This window comes from Stegostoma tigrinum, chromosome 11 (assembly GCF_030684315.1).
Source record: "Stegostoma tigrinum isolate sSteTig4 chromosome 11, sSteTig4.hap1, whole genome shotgun sequence".
Classification (NCBI taxonomy): Eukaryota; Metazoa; Chordata; class Chondrichthyes; order Orectolobiformes; family Stegostomatidae; genus Stegostoma; species Stegostoma tigrinum.
The window spans coordinates 30718350-30742833 of NC_081364.1; the positions used below are offsets into that span (position 1 = coordinate 30718350).

General features: G+C 38.2%; 1 protein-coding gene across 6 annotated transcripts in view; it reads left to right on the top strand.

The window, feature by feature from the left end:
* The window catches only part of cacna2d3a (calcium channel, voltage-dependent, alpha 2/delta subunit 3a), an 807750-nt gene that overhangs the window by 536102 nt on the left and 247164 nt on the right, over positions 1-24484 (top strand). For all 6 annotated transcript variants that reach the window (XM_059649881.1, XM_048547899.1, XM_048547901.2 and 3 more), the window contains one exon: positions 2055-2129. In XM_059649881.1, coding sequence (XP_059505864.1) covers positions 2055-2129 — 75 coding nt within the window. The remainder of the gene's footprint in view (positions 1-2054; positions 2130-24484) is intronic.

Below are 24484 nucleotides of genomic sequence, written 5' to 3' on the forward strand. Positions count from 1 at the left end.
AGACCAAACCCCTTTAAAACATGTCAAGGAGATAGCCAAAACCCTAAACTTGTCTTATTTTAAAGGAAAGTACCAGGTGTTGTATTCCGGATGCAATTTGATTAAAGCAAAACACTCTTTATTCATGCACCATAGTTAAAATGCAGACAAAATAAAAATAAGAGAAGAATTGGCTTAACTTTAAATCTGTTGAAATACTAAACAAAATAATAAACTACTCATTAACTGTTCTAATGTCATAACATCCCATAAGCACACAAAAGGCAAAGTCAATAAAATAAGATAGTTTCACATGTGATTCTAGCAGCAGGTAGGGAACCCTTGTTGTTAGCTGTAGCAAAGAGAGAGAGGAATGTAGGAGATTTCACAACCTCAGCAGCTACTGAAAGTCAAACGAAAGAAGTCCTGCTTCTGTGGAAGCTTGACCCCAACCCATTCAGGCTGCTTCTGCTGTTCTAATTTCTTTTTTTTAAAAAAAAACAAAGGCTTCACAGGCTTTATTGGTTTCAAGCAGACTACACTTCATCCTGCCTTAACTCCCTTCATTAAAAAAAAGGACAACTTACACCTCTTAAAGTCATAGTGTCGTCACACACCATCTGCCAGGATTTGAATCCAGGCCATAAGACTTTACCTGGGTCTCTGGATTAAGATTCCAGTAATTATACCACTAGGTCATCACCTGTGTTTCAAATATGATATGATAGTGCTTCAGAACCACTATGGCACTGATTTCCAATAGCCGAGAACTGGGTGCAGCCAAACATTTCAGACTGAAAAATATTAAATTGGTTGTGATTGATGTTCCATCTAAGCTGAATGGCTGTGCAACTGGTTGGAGATTCCACAAATGCAATCAGCATGAAAGTTTATTGACTTCTACAGTAAGAACAAATTAAAATAATTTGAGGTAGTAACCCTGCCATAAGAAATTTATAACAGGCTTATGTATTATCAAATCAGCTGTTTTCAACCTCCATCCTGAAGCAGCTCATTGTCATCCTATGCCAACACAACAACTATGTACATTTAATGTCTGTGGTTTGAACCCAAAATTTCCTCTGCTCTTAATGGATCAGATTGCTGTAACTTGGATTTAAGATTACATTTTTGAATTCTGAGAATCCTGTCCCAATTTATATCCGTTGAATCTTAAGAATTGCATATTACTACTTCATTATTACGACCAAATTTTGAATTTGGATAATCTAAGCTTGGCATACATTTGAACCATTTATTGGATTGTATCGTGAGCTGAAAGCATCTTGGAATGCTGAGAAGCTTGCTGGCATTTCGTTTACGTTTTAGTCAAAATAATTTTAAGTCTGCCTAATCTTTGAATTAAAGAATCACTGATATTTTGTTAGGATCTTGCTTGGTGGAATGTTGGAAATATATTACCAAAACAGACCTTCCAGCTGAATGTGAAGCAGTGTTGCCATGAGGGCAGGCACAGCAGGCTTGTGAATGACAAAATATGATGATACAGCATAATTAAATTAAAAATATTGAAATTAGTAATGAAAACTGTAGGACAAATTAATGTCTTGTTTTTGCACATGGGAAATAGTTTTAAAACTATCTTGCTTCTGTCATTGTTATTTCAAATAAAGTGCAGCAAAAACCCCATTTATGGATAACTGGGGTATCTGTTACTGCAAGGATGAAGTTACGGCAATACTGTTTCCAGGAATTTCTCAGTCATAGTACAGTTTTCCATTCATCGATATGAGAGACACTATATTTTGAACAGACTGATAAGCAGTGGCGCTTATTTTTAGCCAACTGAAGACCTTATTTTCTAATTTGTGTATTTTATAAATGTTGTCCTTAAACAAACAAAAATAAGCATTGTACATTTTAAAATTTCCGTTTGGTTGAAATGAGCTTTTGTACTGAAATGTCTGGCCTCAGTGGCTGCATTGATGTGAATAGAACAATTATGTTGATACAATTCGGAAATGCAAATTTTAAAATATTAATGTGGGTATACTTTGCTTCTTTGTTATTTGTGATACATTCTTAGTAACTTTTTAATATATTTTTAATTGCAGTTGGGCATTCATGGATATGCTTTTGCAATCACAAACAATGGTTATGTCTTAACGCATCCAGATCTAAGACCTCTGGTAAGAAACAGAATTAGACTTATTAAGAACTGAAAGCATAAGCCTGTTGTTTATGGATTTAGCAGCATACTTCATAGTGTGGTGGGAGGAGGGGAAGCCATCATGAGAGATGCTTTAGCTACATTTGAATAGATAAGAGTGTCATTGAGCTAAATAACTGAACAGAAGCGTTGGAGGAGAATGGGACAGTCAGTCAGTCCAGTCAAAGACTGCAGAGACTTTAAGGAGGATGAGTAGGCATAACAGCAGTGTCACAGAGGATGTTGATTGCGATTTTGGTTAAAACCATCTCAGTCCTGTGCAAGAGGCAGAAACCTTAGAGATATTCAGACAGATGAAAACAGAATCAAATGAAACTGAAAAGGCTTTTTGGAGGAATCATCCATCTATTATCAAGTTATCAATATACTCTAATGTGAAAATATACAGTTGTAAGCTCAGGTTTAACATTAGGTATGATTATTATGGAAAACTTAAAAATGACAAGATTAATGTTGCTGTGCTGATTTACATGCAGAAATTTCATTCTGGCATTGAAAATATTTGCTGAAGACTTTTTTTAAACTGAAATTCCTGTTGTATCAGTTTTGCAAATTACATTTTAACAAATTAAGTCTTCAAGAACTAGATTAAAAAGTGCAGTTTTATGTATCTTACATTTAGTTATATGCTAGATGATGCTGCAAAAGAAATGATAAAAGCAAGTTATATGTTACTACCCTTTTGGTTTCCACCATGAACTTTTTGTAAAGTTGTTGTTTTAAACTGCTCAATGCAACTGACCACTGAATCAGAGGTCCTCAAGTGAATTTCTACAGACTACTCCAAGGAGTGTTTAAAATTCATTTGCAAATGATTTTTCTGGAACCAGGAAGAGCAAGGTTGATTGTTATATTGGTATCAATATTAAAGTATATTAATTTGTGTATAAAGTAATGACCACATACTCATTTTAAAATTCAGGTTTGCATAGTCAAAATCATCTTAAATATCATAAGTTGTCAACTTGAATAAGAAACACCATATTGGTGTGAGCTTGTGAAGCAAATATCAAAATTATTTGTTATTTTCATTTTCAATTGAAGCATTTAAACATGCGAATCATTTTTTTCAAAATATAATGACAATTCCAGATGGGTTTGGCTTTTATTTGGGAACATCTTGAACATAGAAATTTAACTGTAATTGGCCACTTCTGTTTTGAATCTACTGAACTGATGAAATCAGTAAGAACAATGATAAACAGTAGAATTTAGTTTGTATTTCCCTTAATTGTTAACATTTAGAAAGAAAATACCAAAGCTACCTGTTAAAGATGCAAAACACACACAACTTTAAAGGTAAATATTGGTAAATAGCTTGAATGCATTCACACCACATTTGATGACTTAGCCAAATATCAATCAAGACAGGACAAGTAAGTTGTTACTCAGCAAGATTTACAGCACTAACGTTATTCCTAACAATTCTCTGTAAACTGCCAACACCAAGCGTATTTAAGATTCTGTGAGCCTTCAAAACAACAGCGTCACACCATAATTTATCTGTTGAAGTCACATCAAGAGAGGAGTGCTGAAAATGTATCTAGATTACAAGAGGCTCACAGTGCAGTTGTCACAAAGCATTATTGCCAATCAACTATTATTATGTTGCAAATACAAATATTTATTTATTTATTTATTTATCAATGCAGATTGCAATTGTAAATTAATTGCAGCAGAAAATTCAAATCCACATGCAAATTTATTCCACACAAAAGGACTGGATTTTTGCTAGCAGGACGGAATGCTTGACTTGGTAAAGTTTCCGACTCAGGACACCTGCCTCTGTTTAAAAGGCCCTCCTGGACTCGATTTTTCCTCTTGGAGTTGGGAGCAGATCAAATCAGACCAATAAGTATTATAAACATTGCTCTATGAACATTAAAATTGCAGACTGGACTATTATTTAGCTTTAAAAAACACTGTTGGCCTGCTTTTATTGACAGGCCATCTGGTGCAGGGTACAAATAAACATTAGCATATGTTGAGAGATAATGGGAACTGCAGATGCTGGAGAATTCCAAGATAATAAAATGTGAGGCTAGATGAACACAGCAGGCCAAGCAGCATCTCAGGAGCACAAAAGCTGACGATGAAGGGTCTAGGCCCGAAACGTCAGCTTTTGTGCTCCTGAGATGCTGCTTGGCCTGCTGTGTTCATCCAGCCTCACATTTTATTATCTTAGCATATGTTGATGTGGTTTAACTAGAACTGTTTATTAGTGTTTCCCTATGGGGCTATTATTATGTTATTAAGAATGCTTGGTTTAATTTCACAAGCTGTAATATCTCAGCAGGGGTTTCTAAGTTCATAATTTGATTGACAATATAAAGAGGCTGACAAAGCACTATGTGGGATTTAAGCACAAGGAACGTACAAACATTCCAGCAGTATGATATTTTATTCCATTGGCATCAAACCTATCATACGTTTGTGACAATGCTTTTGGTAAAAGAACTAACTTTTTGCAAAAGATGATTGTGCCCCAACACTCTGTCCACACAAACGAAAACCATCAAGAATTCAGTCAACCATGTTTTAACTTGTTTGGGAGCAGGGCTGCCTTGCATTTCGTAGAAGTGACATTTAGTGATCACAGCAGAGAAATAGACTTGGGATCCAGCACAGTTGTGGCACAGCTATGCACTGCACTGTGAGTCTTCAACATTGGCTCCAGATCCTGTGAAATCTTATAGCATCAGATCAACCACAGGCATGGAAACCTGGTGATTACCTCATACCGTCCTCTCTTAGCTGATCAATCTTACTCCTCTGTGTCAAACAACACTTGGAGGAAACACTGAGGAGTGGCAAGGGTGCAAAATGTATTCTGGGGTGAGGTATTTCAATATCCTCCACCAAGAGTAGTTCGGCAGCAGCATCATTGATTGAGCTGTTTGGGTCCTAAGGGATAAGACTGCTAGACTGGGTGAACAACACGTAGTGAAAGAGGCAAAAACATAGTCAACTTCACCCTTATCAATCTGCTGGCTGCATTGGTATCTGTTCATGTCAGTATCAGTAAGATATAGTGTCCTTGTGGAGACAAAGTCCCACTTTCATACTGATAATATCTTACGTTGTGTTGTGTGGCATTATCACAGTGCTAAATGGGACGGATTTTGAAAAGATCTAGCAACTAAAGTCTGGGCATCCGTGAGATTCTGTGGGCCATCAACATAAGCGGAATTGTACTCCAGTACAATCTACAACCTTGTGGCTCAGCATTCCACCTCTCTACTATTCTCATCAAGGCAGGGATCAACCCTGGTTCAAAAGGGGAGTACAGAGGGGCATACCAAAAGCAGCATACCTAAAAACAAGATGTCAAAACATTGAAGCTACTGACCAGGACTACTCTGTGCCAAACAGCATGAGCAGCAAGCAAAAGACAGATCTGAACTCTTCAATTCTACATCTAGTCATGAATGGTGGTGGACAACTTAAATAACTCACTGAAGGAAGTAGCTCCACAAAAATCCTTATCCTCAATGATGGGAAAACCCAAAGCATTTGAAAAAAAATCTTTGTTGTGCTGTTCCTGGCATTTCTCTTGGTGTTACTGACCAGTAAAAATCATGTCCATTGTTCCACAGTTTGGTTAGATGCCACATTGGATTTTAAGAAGGAGTTCCTCAAAGAATGGGGAAAGGTGCCTAGTGAGAATTCAGATGTTGGTCCTACTGACAATGGAGAGTAGGGAGATTTTTCTGTCATTCCCACAGTCCATTTGTCTCCTTTCTTGAAGACAGTGGTAATGGCATCATCCCCGAGTTTAACATTCACGTCACACAAATGCCATGCAATGACCCTCTTCAATAAGAGATGATCTAACCAATGCCCCTTGATATTCAATGTCATCATTGTATCCCCCATTATTAACATCTTGGGGGTTACCATTAATCAGAAACTGAACTGGACTAGTCATATAACTACAGTGGTCAAAGGCTTGGAATACTACATCAAGTAACTCATCTCCTGACTCCCCAGAACCTGTCCAGCATTTACAAGGAGCAAATGCAGAGTGTAATGGAACATTCTCCACTGGGCCAAATGTAGAGACACAGCCAAATCAAAATCAGTCTCCCTATCCCTGTGTTCACAACACAGTAAAATTATAACATTCAGTGCCCCTCAAAATTGACGCTAGTGGCTCCAACCCAGACTTTTTGAATTACCAATACTAGATTTTGTGAGTAAACAATATCTGATATCATACTTATAGCTTAATTGTGAGAATTAACATTTACTAAATATACGGGAGCATTAGTAGACCGAAGTTAAATAACAAGGTAATCTAATGAGTGTCTATGATTTAAACCCAATCTTCTTTGATCCTAGCTCCCATCCACCCACAGACAGATAGGCAAACAGAATCAAAAGAAAAAGCAATGAATGAGATGTAACTGGCCAGCTCACTTAAGCAGACTCCATAATCTTTAATTTAGCAGGCACATGGGATAGTATCTGACAAAATTAATGCACACAAAGATTTCTTGTTGTCAGGACATTTTCTTTAGAATGTGATTCTGTGAATCTGACAATATTAGACTGTTGCTTGGCTCATATTACCCAACGTTGGCGCTAGCACACAAATGTGCAAAATTAACAGGGCTGTATAATCCATTGTAATTTCCAGTGCCTAAGTTGAGATAGGTCGTCAACTCTGGCTGTATTTGAAATTTTGTAGCCAGTGACTTGTTCAGTAATTTTAGCAGGCAGTTGAGAGTTAACCACTATCGATCTGGTGTCGCATGTAGTCCAGACCAGATAAGGACAATGAGTTTCTTTCAATAAAGGGTATTAGGGAATTAGATGGTTCTTATGGTAATGGCTTCATCAGTAAACTTTTATTTCCTGACTTGTTTCAATGAATTTAAGTTCATTGTTACCTGGGTCACCGGATTACTAATCCACCATTAATGCAACTAAGCCATTGATCCCTGTTTTGTGAATTCCTCCAACAATACCGTGCACTATTAACTTCTATTAACTTCAAAAGGTAAAAGAAATACAAAAGAAGCTCATCTGAAAGTTTCTTGATGATCTCTCTAACAATGCTAATGGGGGAGTTTCTTATACGGCTGAACATATAGACATTACACGTTTAAGAGAAGGCGTTCACGGAACAAGCAAAGTGCAAAATGACCCGTTGTGTGTAATATCAGTGTTTGAATCTGGCTGAGATCAGATTCTGCCCACTCTGCATTCTGTTCTATTGCCCATAAATGCAGACAATTGGCACTAATGGCTGGAAGTTAATAGGAGGAGACACGCTGCCAAATTTCCACTTTCCTCACTCCCGTGGAGCTGAAAGTGGAGATAATACAGAACCAAATTGTGTGGCCTTTCCTCCTTCTGCCCATATAATCCGTGGCATATTTAGAGGAATATAGTCATACCACATTTTTCTCCAATTTATTTGATAGTCATTTTGGTATACATTGTTGGTAAGGTCCCAATTTTCTGCGCAGGCAAATTGCCTTAACCTTAACGGAATGATTTGATTTCCTCTCCACTTAAGAATGATGAACTGATTAATTTTATGTGAAAGCAAGTTGTAGCTTCCCGTTCTCTTTCTTGAACCACTTGGGAAAGTGCACTGATACTCAACTTTTGCAATAAAAAATGCTTAAGGACTTAACCAAGCTACTCAGATATCCCAATTTATTTGTCTGATGGACTCAGAAAGCACTGACCAGGTTTCTACACTCAAGAAGTATAATTAAATACAAATAAAGCAATTCTAACTACATAAAAAAAGTTAATCAAAGTCACTACTATTTGAAACTCTTATCCCTTTCTTAAACTCAGGCATACATATACAGACCAACATAGATGATTGAACAAATATGGCTGTTATCGGTGGCAGAAATACTACTGGGATAATACAATTCGATACTGCCAGTCCACAGGATCTGGCAAAATGATCCCTTTTGCTTCCCAAGACTTCTGTTCCCTAATCTCCTTATTTCCAGATTCTTCCAAATATTTGCAAAAGGCACAGGATTGTTGACACACTAATTGTAAAGTCTTCCAGCTCCCAGTTAGAGGCAACTGCTTACGGCAACTGGCAGGAGACAACATCTAAATGTCTTCCAGACTTTAGTTCTTTCACTACAGAGAGGGAGGTCTTCTCTTTTCATAGAGAATCATAGAATCCCTATTGTGTGGAAACAAGCCATTTGGCCCAACAAGTTCACACCACCCCTTCAAAGAGCATCCCACCCAGACCTATTCCCCTAACCCTGATTTCCCATGTCTAACGCACCTAACCTAAACATCCCTGGACACTATGGACAATTTGGCATGGCCAGTCCATCCACCCTGCACATCTTTGGACTGTGGGTGGAAACCAGAGCACCCAAAGGAAACCCATGCAGACCCAGGGAGAATATACAAACTCCACACAGACAGTAGCCCAAGAGTAGTATCGAACCCGGGCCCCTGGTGCTGTGAGACAACAGTGCTAATTACTGAGCCACCATGCCAACCCGAGAGACTTCTGTAGACTCCTCCCCCTTTTGTGTAACCACACAAAGCAATTCACTTGCTCAAGATCCTATCAGAGAATTGTCAGCATGCTGATAATTTCTGATATCCATAATTGGAACCAACTACTCAACCAGTCAGCAGTCCATAGCTGGGCAAATCTCACTCTGCTGCAAATGCCTCCAGTACTATGGCATCTTAGACCTTTACCCCTATTGCTTGAAAAAAAAACACTAAAATATACCTCACAATGAGTTTAAGTCACTTTTTTAGTAAACAATGCAGCAACTCCTTCTATAGTCCTTGGCTTAAAACTTTTCCCATTTTCAATCACAATTCAAAAAAAATGAAAAAGTAGGCAGATATAGTCTTTACAAAGGGAAATGTTAGATTAAGTTCCAAGGGAAGAGAAAGATAACCATCATTACAAATAACGGGTCCTGCAGACCCCAACATTACTGGCCTCAAGAGGGTCAAGCTGACATTTTTGTCTTTATCATCAGGACTAAACTCCATCTAATGGGACTAAGGGTGATTGGGAACTTAAGAACCAGTTGCTCATGGCAGCAGATCTCACTGGTTATTGAGTCAATTTTCAGTTCCAGACAGTTTTCCTCACAATAATTAAAACTGACCATGCTATTAAAATGTCACTGACACAAATAGAATGGACAAGCCCAAATATTTCCACCATGCTTAGTTATTATTTACTGGTCCTTCTATATATTCAAATAGCAAGTCTTTTGGCAAAACTCTATTGCTACGCACCTGACCTTGATTTTTCTAACAGTGGAAATAGAACTTTTCGCATCAAATGCTGTTATCATATTGAACTCAAATTTATCACAGATAAGGCTAGAATCCTCTGGGTTAGTACTGGCAAGTATGAAATGTAGGCAGGACATTCCCAATACCCCCTGCCCCCATCTCCACCACCTTCACATCACCAGGACGGCTAGATTTTGTGTTTGTTAGGGACATTGCTGTCCTAGTAAACGATCCCAGTAGAAAGCCAATGTTCCACCCTTCCTGAAGCTGCAGGCCAGTTGGTGTCCAGCAGTCTCCGTGAGCAGCAGTGCCATGTCAGAGACCTCAGCTTCTGGCAGCACAGCCACCCAGAATCCCAGCAGCAGTCAGCGCAAGAGGTACCTTGGGTGGGGCTCACAGGAGGAGAGAGGTAAGCTTCAGTAGCCAGCCTCTGGTATCTCACAATCTCCCCCACCACCTCCCACCTCCCACCAAGTCAGACATCTCAGGTAGATTAAAGCAGATTGAGAATCTGACCAGTCTCCCACAAAACAAACAAAAAATCAGGCAAACACTGCCAGTCTTCTCAACCACCAGGAATACTGTTAATTTTAGCAGTTATATTTGGGTAACCTTAAGTAGACATAAGTAATCATTTAATGGTCTCAATTGATGGTAGAACAGGAAGGTATTCCAGTTTGGAAATGTTTTGAAAACCAGAGACATTCAAAAATCGAGCATGGATGCCAAGAAACTTCATGAAACTTATGAATCAATTGCTTATATTCTTTTATATAGAATACCGAGGACAGAATCTTCCCCTGAAAAGCATTTTTAAGGTGGAGGAGGGGAAGACAATTGAGTGAGTTGGAATGGAGGACTTAATGTGGTCTATCCAAATCTGCTAAGGGATAGGTAGATAAGTAGTTTTGCCCAGCATACTATAGATCAACATTCTTTAGATTTCAAAAGCTTAGATTCAAGATCTACAGGAAGAAATTTAAATTGTCAACAGTTTTTGTGGGACATCAATGGTAGGCTTGAAGGAGTAGATCAACAGATTCATGACTGCAGGTGTAGAGTGATGAATGGAGAACTCATGGCCGGGCTGTCAGCATTTTGAAAGTGTGCATTTGATGAAGTACTTTTTTTACTAAGAGACACAGAAGAAAGTTTGGTTGGAAAGGCTATGGGTTATTAAGAATATGAGAAACTTTTCTGGGATTGTGATAGAGACAATGAGAGTAGAGAAGTTTGAGGGAATTACTGTAGGTAAGCGTTGGTGATCCTATTGTATCAACTGTGAAGCCAGGCACTATGTTATTGTATCTTCACTTCTTTATTGTCTAGAACTATAGTTTGGCAGAAGATTCTCTCCCCTGAAACGGGATGTGTAAGAGTCCAGTTGCTCTGTTTTTGTAAAATTATTGGAATATACTCAATAAAGCATTTGAAATTTATCACTAATTTTTATGAGCATGAATTTAAAGAAACAATTATTTTTATTGTTTGGAGTTGGCTTTCTTGTGATGTTCTTGAGTGGAATCGGTAATCCATATGCAACCAATCTCGTTCCTCTATGGGAAACCTGCTTGGAATGTGACATAACTTATTTATAACCTTACACGATGCAGAAGCTAATACTGTCATGCCACTGCTACTTAATTTTAAAACAAAAACTATTGACAAACCGACAGAAATTACACATTCATTTCAATAAAAAGCAGTATTTTTAGATACTTCTATACCAGCAATTATTTTCATCTAAGTTATTTAAAATCAAGTAATATAATTGAACCCCTTTCATGGACAAAATTGCTATCTAATTTGCTATCCTAAATTGGATATGTTTAAAAGATAATTAAAGGTTTGAATTGTACTAGTTTAGTCTTGAAGTTCAGAAATTAAAAATCTTAAAAATCTTTGATACCAAATTTTTTTTAATGCCTCCAGAGAAAAGACAAAATGTTTCGTGAAGTAATGCTTACATGCTAATTTGGGTGTTGGAAACGTGAACTATAAAAATAGATATCTCTGTATTTGATTTCCAAATTATTATTAATAGCTGTTACCTTCAGCAATTTCTAAATTTTCAAAACTGTTAGTTTCAATGTTGAGAAATTCTATGTCTTAAATATATTCAGAAAAAAAACTTGTGCTTTCCAAGGAGGTCAAAATTATGGAAGTTTACTTCTTTCAACCCTAGTTTCTGCAATTATCAGACTGTGTGTTGCTGATGTGGGACAAGATTTTGGACTTTGTATTGGAGAGGTTAGGCAAATGAAGGTCCCAATCCTGCACCATGTGGGAAGAAGTCACCTATTAAATACTTGCCTCAAATCACCAATTAGTAGCTAAGGGCACTTCCATCATCCATTACGGTGGGAAGGATCCTGAAGCTGGATAGCCAAAGGAATCTTTCAACTCAAAAAGGAACTGAGGCCTGTGGTAATTGAGAAGTTGGCACTTTTTTTTCAAGTACACTTTCTGCACTTTTAAAGTTCGGTTAAAAATGGTCATAACTGCTGAACCACTACCACAGCCAGAGAGCCTGCTGTGGCCAAGCAGATGCAGAGGGACTCAAAACCTGCCTACAGTACTTGTCCTTCAGGCTGTGGGCTGTCAGCATCTAATAATTGTCCTTAATTAGCTATTTTCTTACATTTATTGGCTAGCGGCCAATTGTAGCATTCTCATATGGGGGTAAAATATCTGGCTTTGGTGTCATTCAAATCATCACCTCCTGACATTTCATGACCCCTTATTTTAATTTATTATTTAAAAGGCTTAAATGCCAGTTAATCTTAGGATCAAAATTGTTCACAAAGTTCCAGATGTGATCTGACTAGTGTATTCATAGTTTTAGTAATTCATTCCTATTTTATATTCCATTCCCTTTGAACTTAAGGCAAATTCCATTTGCCTTCCCCATTACTCGCTGAATCAGGATGTTAGCTTTTTCTTATTATGCACAGGGACACCCAAATTCCTCTGTTCTGTGGCTTTTTGCAGTCTTCCTCCATTTAAAAATACTCATTGAGTCAAAATTCTCAAAAATAACATGATGGTTTTTTTTTATTACTTTGAATGAATACATTTGTTGACACTTAGAATGGATTCACCTTAGTACTGCACTGTCTAATTGTCCCTTATAATTAGTTATAACATGTCGTTAAATTAATATTAGCAGTGAATTCTTATATCTGAATCAGCATTTTTATTTTCTTTGTCTGATTAACGGTTTATTACATAAGAAGCTTTTTTAAATTAAGTGGAGGCATGCATGTAGAGGAAAATGGTTCTGAAAAATTACCATATCAAAGTAATAGTATTACACTCCAAAAGGAGGTCATTCAAACCATGTCTGCACTGGTTCTCTGAAGGAACATTATGACCATGTGGATTCTACTGCCTTTCCTCATAATATTAAATATTGTTTCTACTTAAATAAACATCTAATGCTGTCTTGAATGCTTCAGTTAAATATGCCTCGACTACACTTGCAGGCATTTTGCTCCTTTAAATACTCGCTATGTAAAAATGTTTTCTTCTCACATCACATTTGCTTCTCTTGCAAATGACCTTGCATCTGTGTCATCTCATTCTCAGTCCTTTCATAAAAGAGAACAGTTTCTCCCAATTGACTTTGTCCAGACCCTCTTGATTTTGAAAACTTCAATGAAGCCTCCACTTAGCCTTCTCCTCTCCAAGGAAAACTATCCCAACTTCTCCATTCTTTCCTCAAAACAAGTTTTTCATTTGTTGAACCACTCTCATAAACTTCTTCACTGCCCATTGTGTGCACATCCTATCTATAATGTGGCACTCAAAGCTGTACACAATACTCCAGCTGAAGAATGAAAAAATCTCATAAATTGAACATAAATCCTTAATATTGTGCTCTGTGCCCAATTATTAAAGTTGAGGACACTGAATACTTTATTTACTGATCTCTCCACCTGCCCTTACACCTTCAATTATCTATGCACATTTGTACCAAGATCCCTTCATTCCTGTATTCACTTAAAAATTGTTCCTTTTATTTTATATTTTCTACATTTTTCCTAACAAGATGCATCATGTCATACTTCTCTAAATTGAACTACCTGCCCACTTCACCAACTTGTCTGTATCTTTTTGAAGTTCTCCTAACAATTTGAAATGCTCACAAGTTTTGTAAAAGTTTATTCTTATAGTCCACAAATTTGGAAATTGTCTCCGGCACATCAGGACCCAGATTATACATATATACCAGCAAAAGCAATGGTCTCAATACCAATCCCTGAGAATCCCATTACAAATCTTCCTCCAGTCTGTAAAATATCCATTCAACATTACTGTTTCCTATCGCTAAGCCAATTTTGTACCCACATTGTTACCGTGATACTTTTATTCTATGAGCTATAACTTGGGTCACAAGTTTTGTGCAGCACTGTATCAAAAACCCCAGTCAGCCCCACTCATCCTGCAACAGTGCATGTCTTATTGGACAGGACGCTTACTGTTGTAGAAAGTTCTCCAGAACATAATCCAGGAAAATTTTGGCCCTGACCTTCACCATGCCCAACTGAATTCCAGCTTTAAACCTATTGATGATGGGAAGAAAATCTCAGATTATTACATCTGGTAATACAAGTCATGGGAGAAATCAGTAAATGTTCAGGATGCAAAGTGCTTGAATCTTACTGCCATGCATGGTAGATACAAGTAGTTTGCTTGTGTAGGACGGACTTTGGGAGACAAAATAAATCACTTAACATGGGGATTAGAAGTACTCAAAAAAAACTGTGCAGAAGAGTCACCAGATAGAAGAATATTAGGCACATGGCATCTGTCTTTTACTATGTCCAGTCCGTTTTTACAGCTGATGGGATTCAGCCACAGCACGCAATTAAGAATCTTAATTGAAGTGATATATGCTCAAGATTGCAAACAACAATAGTATGGGGTAATTCTAAAATAGAGCAAGATGGAAATATCCTGATAAATATGTTACCAAATAAAAATAAAACAAAACATGCACAATATTAAGATGTGGTGATTCACAAGGCTGAACGATCACTTGGATACATATGAGTTTGGTTACTAAGAGGAAGCTTTTCTCTTTTTGTCACTTGGGAAAGGATCAACTTAAGACCGTTGCATATTCTAATTTGCAGTTGGCTGGGAAACAGTAGTAGCTCAGATATCCAACAGCTATTAAGACGTGAAATTTCAGTTTATTATTAACAGATAACTTTTGGATCAGCGAATAAGAGAGTACTGAATGTTAGTGGTCATTGGTATTACAGTCAGTGTAGCAGGGTCCTCCATAGAGTTAATGTGACCATGAAAATTTTTAACCAGAAATGTGTCCATATGGGGAATTTTTGAGCTACATTCAATCAACAGGGTGCAGTATAAAGAATTAACTGAAGATAAATAACTTGTGTATTGTAGTGCTCAAGAGTGCACAGCATTATCCATGCAGATGTACAACTCAAATAATGGGAGTTCCACATAAATCATTGAGGAATAAACTGATAAACATTGCTAATTCATTTTCGTAGCGCCATATTAATGGGACAAACTGCTGTTCATTACAGGACTGACTCATTAACAAAAGAAAAATGAGTGCAAATAATCAGCAAAATGTTAAGAAATTTGTTCTTTTAATGCAATCATTCTAAAGTAAAAGCAAAGGGTATTCAGTGTATCAGTGTAAATGTCAAATGGACAAATGTGAAGCAACTATTTTTTAATGCCATGGTGAGCTGGTGAGGTATGGCATTTGCTGAAGATTTACAGTGGGAAAAGGGTAATTTTAATAATCCCTGAGCCATGAATACCCACCTAACCCCAATATAATAAATTATACTGGTCACAATTTTCTATAATAAGGCATTATTCTGTCGTATTTTACTTACATTACAAACTGGGGACTGGTAAATCTCTTGTCAGTTCTATATTTTTAGATCGATCGTGCTGATCTATGTGATATGGCGATGGAATAATTATGTGTTGATTCTTTTGGCATTGTATTCATTAACCTTCGGGATTGTCAGAAGCTCAGTCTGTCAATACCAATCACTTTGGTCTACGTGGTGGAACGCTTTCAAAGAAAGAACAAAATGGATGGAGAGAAGCAAACCGTGAAAAATAATGAAGTACGCAGAATGAAAGAAGGATTTACCGGGAAAGAGGCTAAGTTGCCTGAATAAATGAATAGGCAGTGAGAACATTTTCTATTTATTCAGCATCTATAATTTAGGGAGACTCACCCAGACCCTTCAGAGAAACAATCAGACAAAAATGGACATCAAAACAAAGTAAGAGATATTTGTCTTAAAAAAAGGATAGGTTTATAGGAGGGAAGGGAGTTACACAGGCAGCGAGGCTTAGATTCTGTAGTGTTGTATCCAGTTGGTTGATAGAAAAAGGCCTGTAAAAACAGTACGACGGTGGAAGTGCACGGTGTGTGGGATTAAAATGAGAGGAATCATTACTTTCTGCTAAAGTTTGTACAGACAGGAAGTGTTTTTTTGAAGAGCAAGAAGTTGACGCAATGAAGGGATTTAAAAATGAGGGTGACTATAAATTATACACACACACACACACACACACACACACACACACAACAGACCTATGACAACTTCTTAAAAGGTATTCTGATGAAGGTAATTTATTTGTCCCAATGCTATCTTAATCACTAGCAACTAAAATTTAAGACAATGATAGCTAAAAGCCAATCCTTGTAAATAAAGTAACAGGAGCGCAAAATGAACTAGAATGGTTATAATAGTCTATATAAAAGTTATATCAGACATTAAATAATTAAAACTAAAATATTTGTAATAAACACACAAATGTTGTGCAATGAACAGAAAGCAGTTCTGCCTTAAAACATGTGATGGAGAAGAAAGGTCATTGATAAAGTATTAATGGCTAGATCAAGGACATTGCCTCCAAGATTTCCTGTAGCATTATCCTCGGGTTGGGATCATTGATGTCCACAACCACGGCCATCTTCTCCCTGCTTTTGCTTCTGTATTGTCAACCTTTGTGGAAAAATAAGGCAGAACATTGCAGTGATGTTTCAGATAACGCACTCATGTTCTGCACACGATCTGCTTAGTAATGATGAAGAAGCTGGAAATTTGAGATATTGGAGCATGAGCACTTTAATTGCAAGTGTGGGACTTCTCATGGACTCTTCTACAGCCTCAGATGAGCAAGTTTCCAGTATCTTCATTAACTCTCGTTAATGGACATTCACTGTTTCCCCACTGCAATTTTCCCCACAATCCTTCTTGCATTGCAACAGTGGTTGTTATTTGTAGTTGTGGCCCTGTTTATTTCAAAACTATTGGAAGAATCATAGTAAATCTCTATTGATCGTCCAAAATGGGCCAGATCCTCAGCAGCAAGTAGTGAGCTGTTTGGCATTTTTGGGCTTTAAAGCAATTTAGCAGTCTCTATTTGTGCGCTGATACTATAATTGCCTGGTAAGTTTAAATGTTTAAGTTTATATCTGTCTATTCTTTACAAAGTTTAAATACAGACGAATAAGTAGTTTTTGCTGACAGACCCAGCTTTGCTGACTTTCTAATGTCACCAAAATTCCAGCAGGGGGACCATGGCACAGAATTTTCAGGCTGAAATGTAATGTCTGCAGTAAAATCAGCTCCAGCTTTGAGACAGTATCAGAGATCGATGAGGATATATTGTGTCCTTAGTTGAACGTTTCACCAAAAAAATATCCACCTATCCCCTACCGTCCTCCTCAAATAACATTGTTTAGAAGTTGCAGCTGTAAAGATAACTGAAAGTTGTCAAGTCTAGTAAATTTCTTTAACACCTACATGATATCTGTCAACCTCCAACACACATTTGATTGCATTCGACTTCATGTGGTAATAACAAAACTCATCACATCTGGCTTCTCTGAAAAAATGGCTCAATGAAATCCTATTAGCTTAGTTGACAGTCAAAAGTTGAAGGTCAAAAGCACCTTAATAAATATCAGATTATAAACCACTGTCCCAGAAGATCTCATTCCCAGCTTATGCTCAGTCTTTGTCAATGATTTAATCTGATTTATAGAAGACAGATTACTTTGTGATAATGTCTGTACAAAGCTTTGCAAAGCAATTGACAAAACAGAATTTTAATCTTCGATGACTATCACAGAATAGTTCTTAATTTAAACTGAATAAATCTTAAATCAATGAATAGAAAAGAAATGTATTAAGAACCACAAATTATAATGGAAATAAATACTTAAGAACATTCATTAAGTAACAGCAAAATGACACCATACAGCATTATGCTACTCAGGAGACTAACTACACTGTATGCATCAGCAAGTCATTTAGGTTATGAACTTCTAGCTCTAAAGGGAAATTACTCCACGTATTTAGCATAATCAAATGTTGAAACATGCTGCTCTGCATTTATTTTATTAGTATTTATATTGTTAGCAATATGGTAAAGATAGACTAGCTTTACTATGCATTCCCAAAAAAAATTGCTTTATCTTGCTGTTCCAGTATGACTTTAAAGAAAACAGCACTGTTTTGGAGAAATGTTTGTAAATTGTAAGATTTGGCCAAGGTTCACAGAATAGGGTCAAGGAATCAAAAGCAGTGGATTGAGGAACAACAATTATATATAGCTTTTGTCAGGCTAGATCTAGTACATTTAAGACTCAAAACAGAGGAAGATGGCTTACTGGCTCCAGATCAGACAAATGAATGATAAGGCAGAACAGTTTGATCTTTGCAGTCTGCAGTAATTATCACATCTTTGGCCATGTCTCAAGCTGGTTGAGATGTTAAGCTGAAGCTAGCATCGATCAACTTTAAGGAGATTTTGTTCAGCTACTAACTACCTCGCTTTTGCCTTGCACTCATCAGGACTGAAATGCAAGAAAAGCAACTTTAGAAAGGAGCCAACAAGTTACACAGCATGTGAAAAGAGCATGTGATTGTTTGGACTGTGGTTCTGATGAGCGCAAAATAAAAAACTTCGCCTTCATGTTTCTCTTCAATAATGTGCAAGATACAGACTGCTAAGCAATTGTTTATTTAAATACAGTTCCATACAATTGTTTATACACAGACAAAAAAAATCATTTAAAGGCAGATCTCATCTAAGATCCAGTTCTGAGGTAGTTTCTTTGTCTAGACAATGTGTCACCTTCTGTCAGAAAGTTTGATAAATACAAAATTCATGTGAGCCGTACTCAAACTTGTATCAGATCCTGCTCAAAAGCCTGGATGAGGTCTCATGATGCAGTGGTATTGTCCCTACTTCTGGGCCATGAGCTCCAGGTTCAAGTTCCACCTCAGGACCTCACGGCCACAGCAGGTTGATTATCACTCTGTAGATCCTTCTGATACACCTACCACAAATGATAAAAGCCGATAATTTTCCTGGTCAGCCACAGTCATGTAATGGTCACATATAACAGATTGTCCATGTTAAAATACTCCACGTGCATGTTATTGTAATGAACATGTGTCATCCTTGTTCTCAGAGACAATCAGATACACCCACAAAGTTCTGAGATAGTAAGAGTTGCAGATGCTGGAGTCAGTTAACACAGTGTGGAGCTGGAGGAGCGCAGTGGGCCAGGCAGCATCAGAGGAGCAGGAAAGCTGACGTTTTGGGTTGGGACCCTTGATTAGAAATGGGAAGAGGGTGGGGAGCTCTGAAGTAAATAGAGAGAGGAGGGATGGGGCTGGGGAAGGTAGGTGGGATGATGATAGGTGAATGCATGTAGGCAGTGGTCCAGATTGGTTAGTGAGTTGGGAGTAGTGGAGTAGTGGGAGAGAAGATGGACATGTTGTGTCAGGTCAAGGTGGCAGGGATGATAGGGAGCGTTGATCATGGGAAGATGTTGAAACTGGTAATGCCCACATGGAGACCATTGAGTTGTAGGTTCCCAGGGCAGAATATGAAGTGCTGCTTCTCCAGCTTCCAGGTGGTGTCGTTATGACACTAGAGGATGCCCAGGATGGATGTGTCACCCAGAGCGTGGAAGGGGGAATTGAAATGTTTTGTGACCAGAAGGTGTTGTTGTCTGTCATGTACTGAGCACAGATATTCTGTAAAATGGTCTCAGAGTCTCTGCTTCCTCTCACTGATGTAGAGGAGGCCACATCTGGTGCAGCAGATGCAGTATATATTCTGTATATGTTCCCACAAAGTTCTGTTCTATGTTACATATCTGGTCACCTTTCCCTTGTGAAAAACTTTATCCATTGTGATAAACCTTCGATAAAAGATCAGGTTGCTGAGGAACTTCCCTGAACTAGACAAGCCTACCACTCAATTTTATATTGCCATTAACTTCTTTCAAAAGCATTTTTAAAAATAAATTGGAGATTGGTCAATCTATGAAACAACTAAGCTATTTTAAGAACCATTCATGTTACTTAATATTAATTTCCCCAATTTTATTCTGTCCCTATTGCTTCCTCAGATGTTAATGCCAATTAACAAAATAAGTTCAAGTTACAAAATAGACAGTGTGGAAAACAAGATCAAGCCCCATTATTTTTAGCCACAACTTAGAGGATTGGACCTTTGAATGTCACCAAACTACATTCCTAATATCTACACAATGTTGTTTTATAATTGGTATTTGCATTGCTGAGGGGCATGTAACACGTTATTTCATTTTTGTGCTGTTATAAAGCAGAGGTCAACCCACCTGCCCCCATTTTGATAGCTAAAACCGAAATACCGAGAGGCTCGCCTTACCCTCTAAACTGTTCAAAAGCAGTGTGAAGGGTGGCATAAGCTGCCCCTCTCCCTCAAGCTGTTACAAAGGAAACACACTTCTTTCACTTTCTCTATAATAAGCAAGTATAATTTATTCACCAGTGAACAAATTAACGAAGCAACCAATTCTCCCTTAAGTACTAACTATTCCCAATAAAACAAAATTCTAATGGTATGCTGTTCCAATAAATACAAATCCCACTAATGTAAACCAAAATAATGAAAAAAAAAACTTAATCTTTTGAAATTACAGCCAGGATACATCTTTTTCAAAGGCTGTCTTCTTTTATATCCTTGATGACATCAATTTCTTATCAGACAAATTTAATTGCTTTTTAGTCTCTAAGTGCCGAGTTTAAATTAATTGGCTGATATTCAAACTGGTTGCCTTGCTAACAAGACAAAACTGCTGTCTGGATTACTAACCATATAGACTTTGATACAAATGTTTTGATTTCAGGAACTCTAAGCACCTGCAACTCATAAGCTATCGACAGATTTTTTTTTGAATTTCCAAGCACAGAAAAAGCACATCTTTTAAAGGGGCCAGGCACTGCTTTCCCCATAGCATTTTACAAACATGAATATTTTAAAAACATCAAATTCTAATGTCCTGCCTTCCCATCTGTAAGTACTCTACCCAACTTTTTCCAGCCAAAGTGTAATGAATTTAATTGTAAATCAACCAAGCCATCAGGCAGAACATTCCAATTTTCAGAAAAAAATCTTCTATTCCTTCTTCATCGTGGTTGGGATGGTGAGAGTGGTCCAGTGGTTAGCACGGCTACCTCTTGGCTCCGGGGTCATGGATTCAATCCCACCCTTGGTTAACTGTCTGTAGAGTTTACACATTCTTCCCATGTCTGCATGGGTTTCCTCCTGGTGCTTCAATTTCCCCCACATCCAAAAGGTGTGCAGGCTAGGTGGATTAGCCATGGGAAATGAAGGGATTGGGGAGGGGATTGGGTCTGGATGGGATGCTCTTTGGTTGGTGGGTGTGGAATTGATGGGCCAAGTGGCCTGCTTCCACGCTGTAGGGATTTTATGTTCATCAACTTGAGATATTTCTAGTTGGTTGGGCAATTTTGAGAATGCTGGAGTTGTATCTCTTCAAGCAGGCTAAAAACCTTGAGTGTACACTTCTAAGAAAGGGAGAAATGTATGAGAATGCTGAAAAAAAAAAATCAGTAGGGATGCAGTTGAGACCAGAAATGCTGTCAGACCTGCAGATCATTTGCAACATTTGCTGTTTTTATTACAGATTTCTCGCATTCTGCAGTGGTTTGCTTTTAGAGAAATGAATAAATAAATAAATGAATAAAAGAATAAATAAATGAATAAATTGTAAAAACGGAAAATAAAATGCTAAAAATGTAATTAGTTATAATAGTCACCTAAATGAAAGATTGTTTTAAATGTTAAGTGTGAATTGAGTTAGTTAATTTTTGTTGTGAATTAGGGTAGACTGCCACCTTGTGGCATTTATGTGTTTACCTTGGAACAGAAGTATTCTTATCTAACAAAAAACTATATTGAATATTGACAAGGGGAAAGTGATGAATATTGCATGTGTAGAATCACGTGTAACATGCATCACTTGCCCCTTGTCCATATTCAGTATAGTGGAAATAGGTGGTCTTTCCACTGAAGTATGTATGAAGCCAGATGCTTAACTTAGAATCGAACAAAACATCAAGGTTATGAACACTGGTGGAATCTGAGAGAGAAGCTGGGGAGGAGGATGGAGTCAAAAGAAAGGATATTGATTTTATAGTGAAAGCAAAGACCAAAGCTTCACTTTCCCTACCTTTAACATGGAAACAAGAAGGTTGTCTTTTCCATATTATCCGAATGCTGACTCTTTGAAAGAGCAATCTATTCAATTCCACTCCTCTACTTGTTGCCTTACAAATTCCTCCTTTTGAGTATATATCCAATTCTGCTTTGCATCTCACCATTGAACTAGCATCCATTATGTTTTCAGACAGTGGATTTCAGATGACAACTTCCTGCTTTTAAAAAAACTCCTCATTCCCCACCCATGCTGGATTTTTCTGCAAAATATCTGAATCCTACCAGGGGAAATAGTTCTCCCCAGCTATAAAACCATAACATATAGGAGCAGATTTAGGCTATTTGACTCATCAAGTCTGCGCTACCATTCAATCATGGCTGATATGTTTCTGATCCTCATTCTCCTGCCTTCTCCTTCAAGCCCTTGATCCCCACAATGGTGCAGGGTTCTTTCAGTATGGTTTTGAACTCGGAACCTTGTGTCAGGCAAATAGGATACCCACTACACTGCAAAAACACATCTACTCTGTCAAATCATCTGATTATTTTGAACACTATCAGATCTAAAATTAGCTCTCATCTTTAAAGGAGAATGATTCCAGTTTCTGCAGTCACTCCATTTAAATAGTCCCAAAATCATCTGGTAAATATTCCCTGCACATCCCCTGACTTTCTTCCTCATATGTGGCGCCCAGAATTAAACACACTAGCTTAGGCTAACTAGATAAATGGGTGGACAGATGGCAGGATAATTATTGTGCTGAAAAATAATCATGGCAGATGCCAAATTGTTGTGACGATAAACAGAGCGAGTAATTCTAATTCATAGCATAGTTGTAGACAATCATTTAAAAATGGTATAAATCAGTAAAAGGATTGCACAATTATTATTATTTAAAAATAAACAGAGCTAGATCTTTTGCTTTTTTGCCTAACAGTGAGTTGTGCCATATTTATTGGAGTGATTATCACAAAGGTCCAGCAAGATATCTTGCCATGTTTTATTAAATACACCTCATGTACCTATCTTGCCCCTAAGACGTCCGTCATGTCTCCGTCTTACCACCCACCATTTACAGAGCACGGTATCACTCACTAGATATCAGCTGAAGGACCAGTATCCCTGGTGGTGACGCCATATTTAAAAGCCCACTATGCACCCAGGTAAGCACTGGAATCCCAGAGCTTGAATTTGAAAATGGCTGAGAAGACTGTGGTGGTGCTGCAATTCTCTGACAGAGACAAGGAGTGGTTGTTACAAACAAGGGATGTCCTCTTCCTGGAGGACAGGCAGAGTAAGCTGTGCCACCAGACCCTAACCGCCTGGTCTGAGATCAAACCCCAGGTGTGTAGTCCCAACCATCCAGAGGAATGGCCAGTGTTGTAAGAAGGTCAAGGACCTTCTCCAAAATGCCAGGATAAGTGCCACATTCTTTTCTTTTCAACCTGTTCTTAGACCCAGCTTCTGGAGACCACAAATTCTGCATTTCTTCTGCCCTGCCTATGCATTGGCTCAGGACACCTCGCCTGGACCAAAAGTAACAGCTATGCCACTCACTTTCATCTCCCCTAATACCTGCCTTTCCGATATTCCAGGAGAAATTGTGCAGAATCAGGACAGATAAATGGGTTGCCCAATTTCAGCTACTCACTCCATGTGTGGAGAAGGTTCTGTCTCTGTATGCCTGAACGGCTGACCCATCATGTCTAGGCCCCTGGACTAATATCAGATGCTGCCTTTGATTTTCTGTGCCAAGACCCCCTGAGCGACAACTATCCCCCTTGACTTGAGTAACAACTGCTGACAACCTTGGCAAGCTTCCTGGCACTGTCTGCACCAAACATCACAGCAATTTGCAGTACTATGAACCTTGTCTCTTGCTGATGGGCTAAAGTGCAAAAAGGCAAGGAGAGGCATGGATGTTGAGAGCAACTAGGCAGGCTGAGAGTGAGCAAGTGCTATGAGAGCAACCACACAGGCTGGAGATGCACCCTGGTCTGGTCAATAAACTGGGTATTTACCCCTGAGTGCTCATTATTCATGTAGCAAAATTGCAATGGTAGTTGCTTGTACAGACTGAGGTGCAGCATTGAATGACAGAAGTACACTGTAAGTGGATCAGTGATGTGCTAGGAGGCTGGCACACATCAGATGCCAATGTCCATGGACATAGGGTCCATGGGACTGGTGCCCATGAAACATACCCTGAGACTTTGGTGCCCACTGTCCAACATAGAAGTCCTTTGGAGCAAGCAGCAGGCTGAAGTCACCAGATATCCAGTCTGACGTCCATGTCAAAAATTCTCAGTGTCTTGCTCATTTGACACATCTATTAAGGTAGGAAGCATCACACCCACAAACATTCATGCTACCTCCCACTCCCGAAATACAGTGGCAGGAACAGTTACCATCTACAAAATACATTGCAAAAATTTACCAAGGCTTCTGAGACAAAACCCTCCAAACTCACAACTGGTACCATCTAGAAGGACAAGGGCAACAGATACATGGGA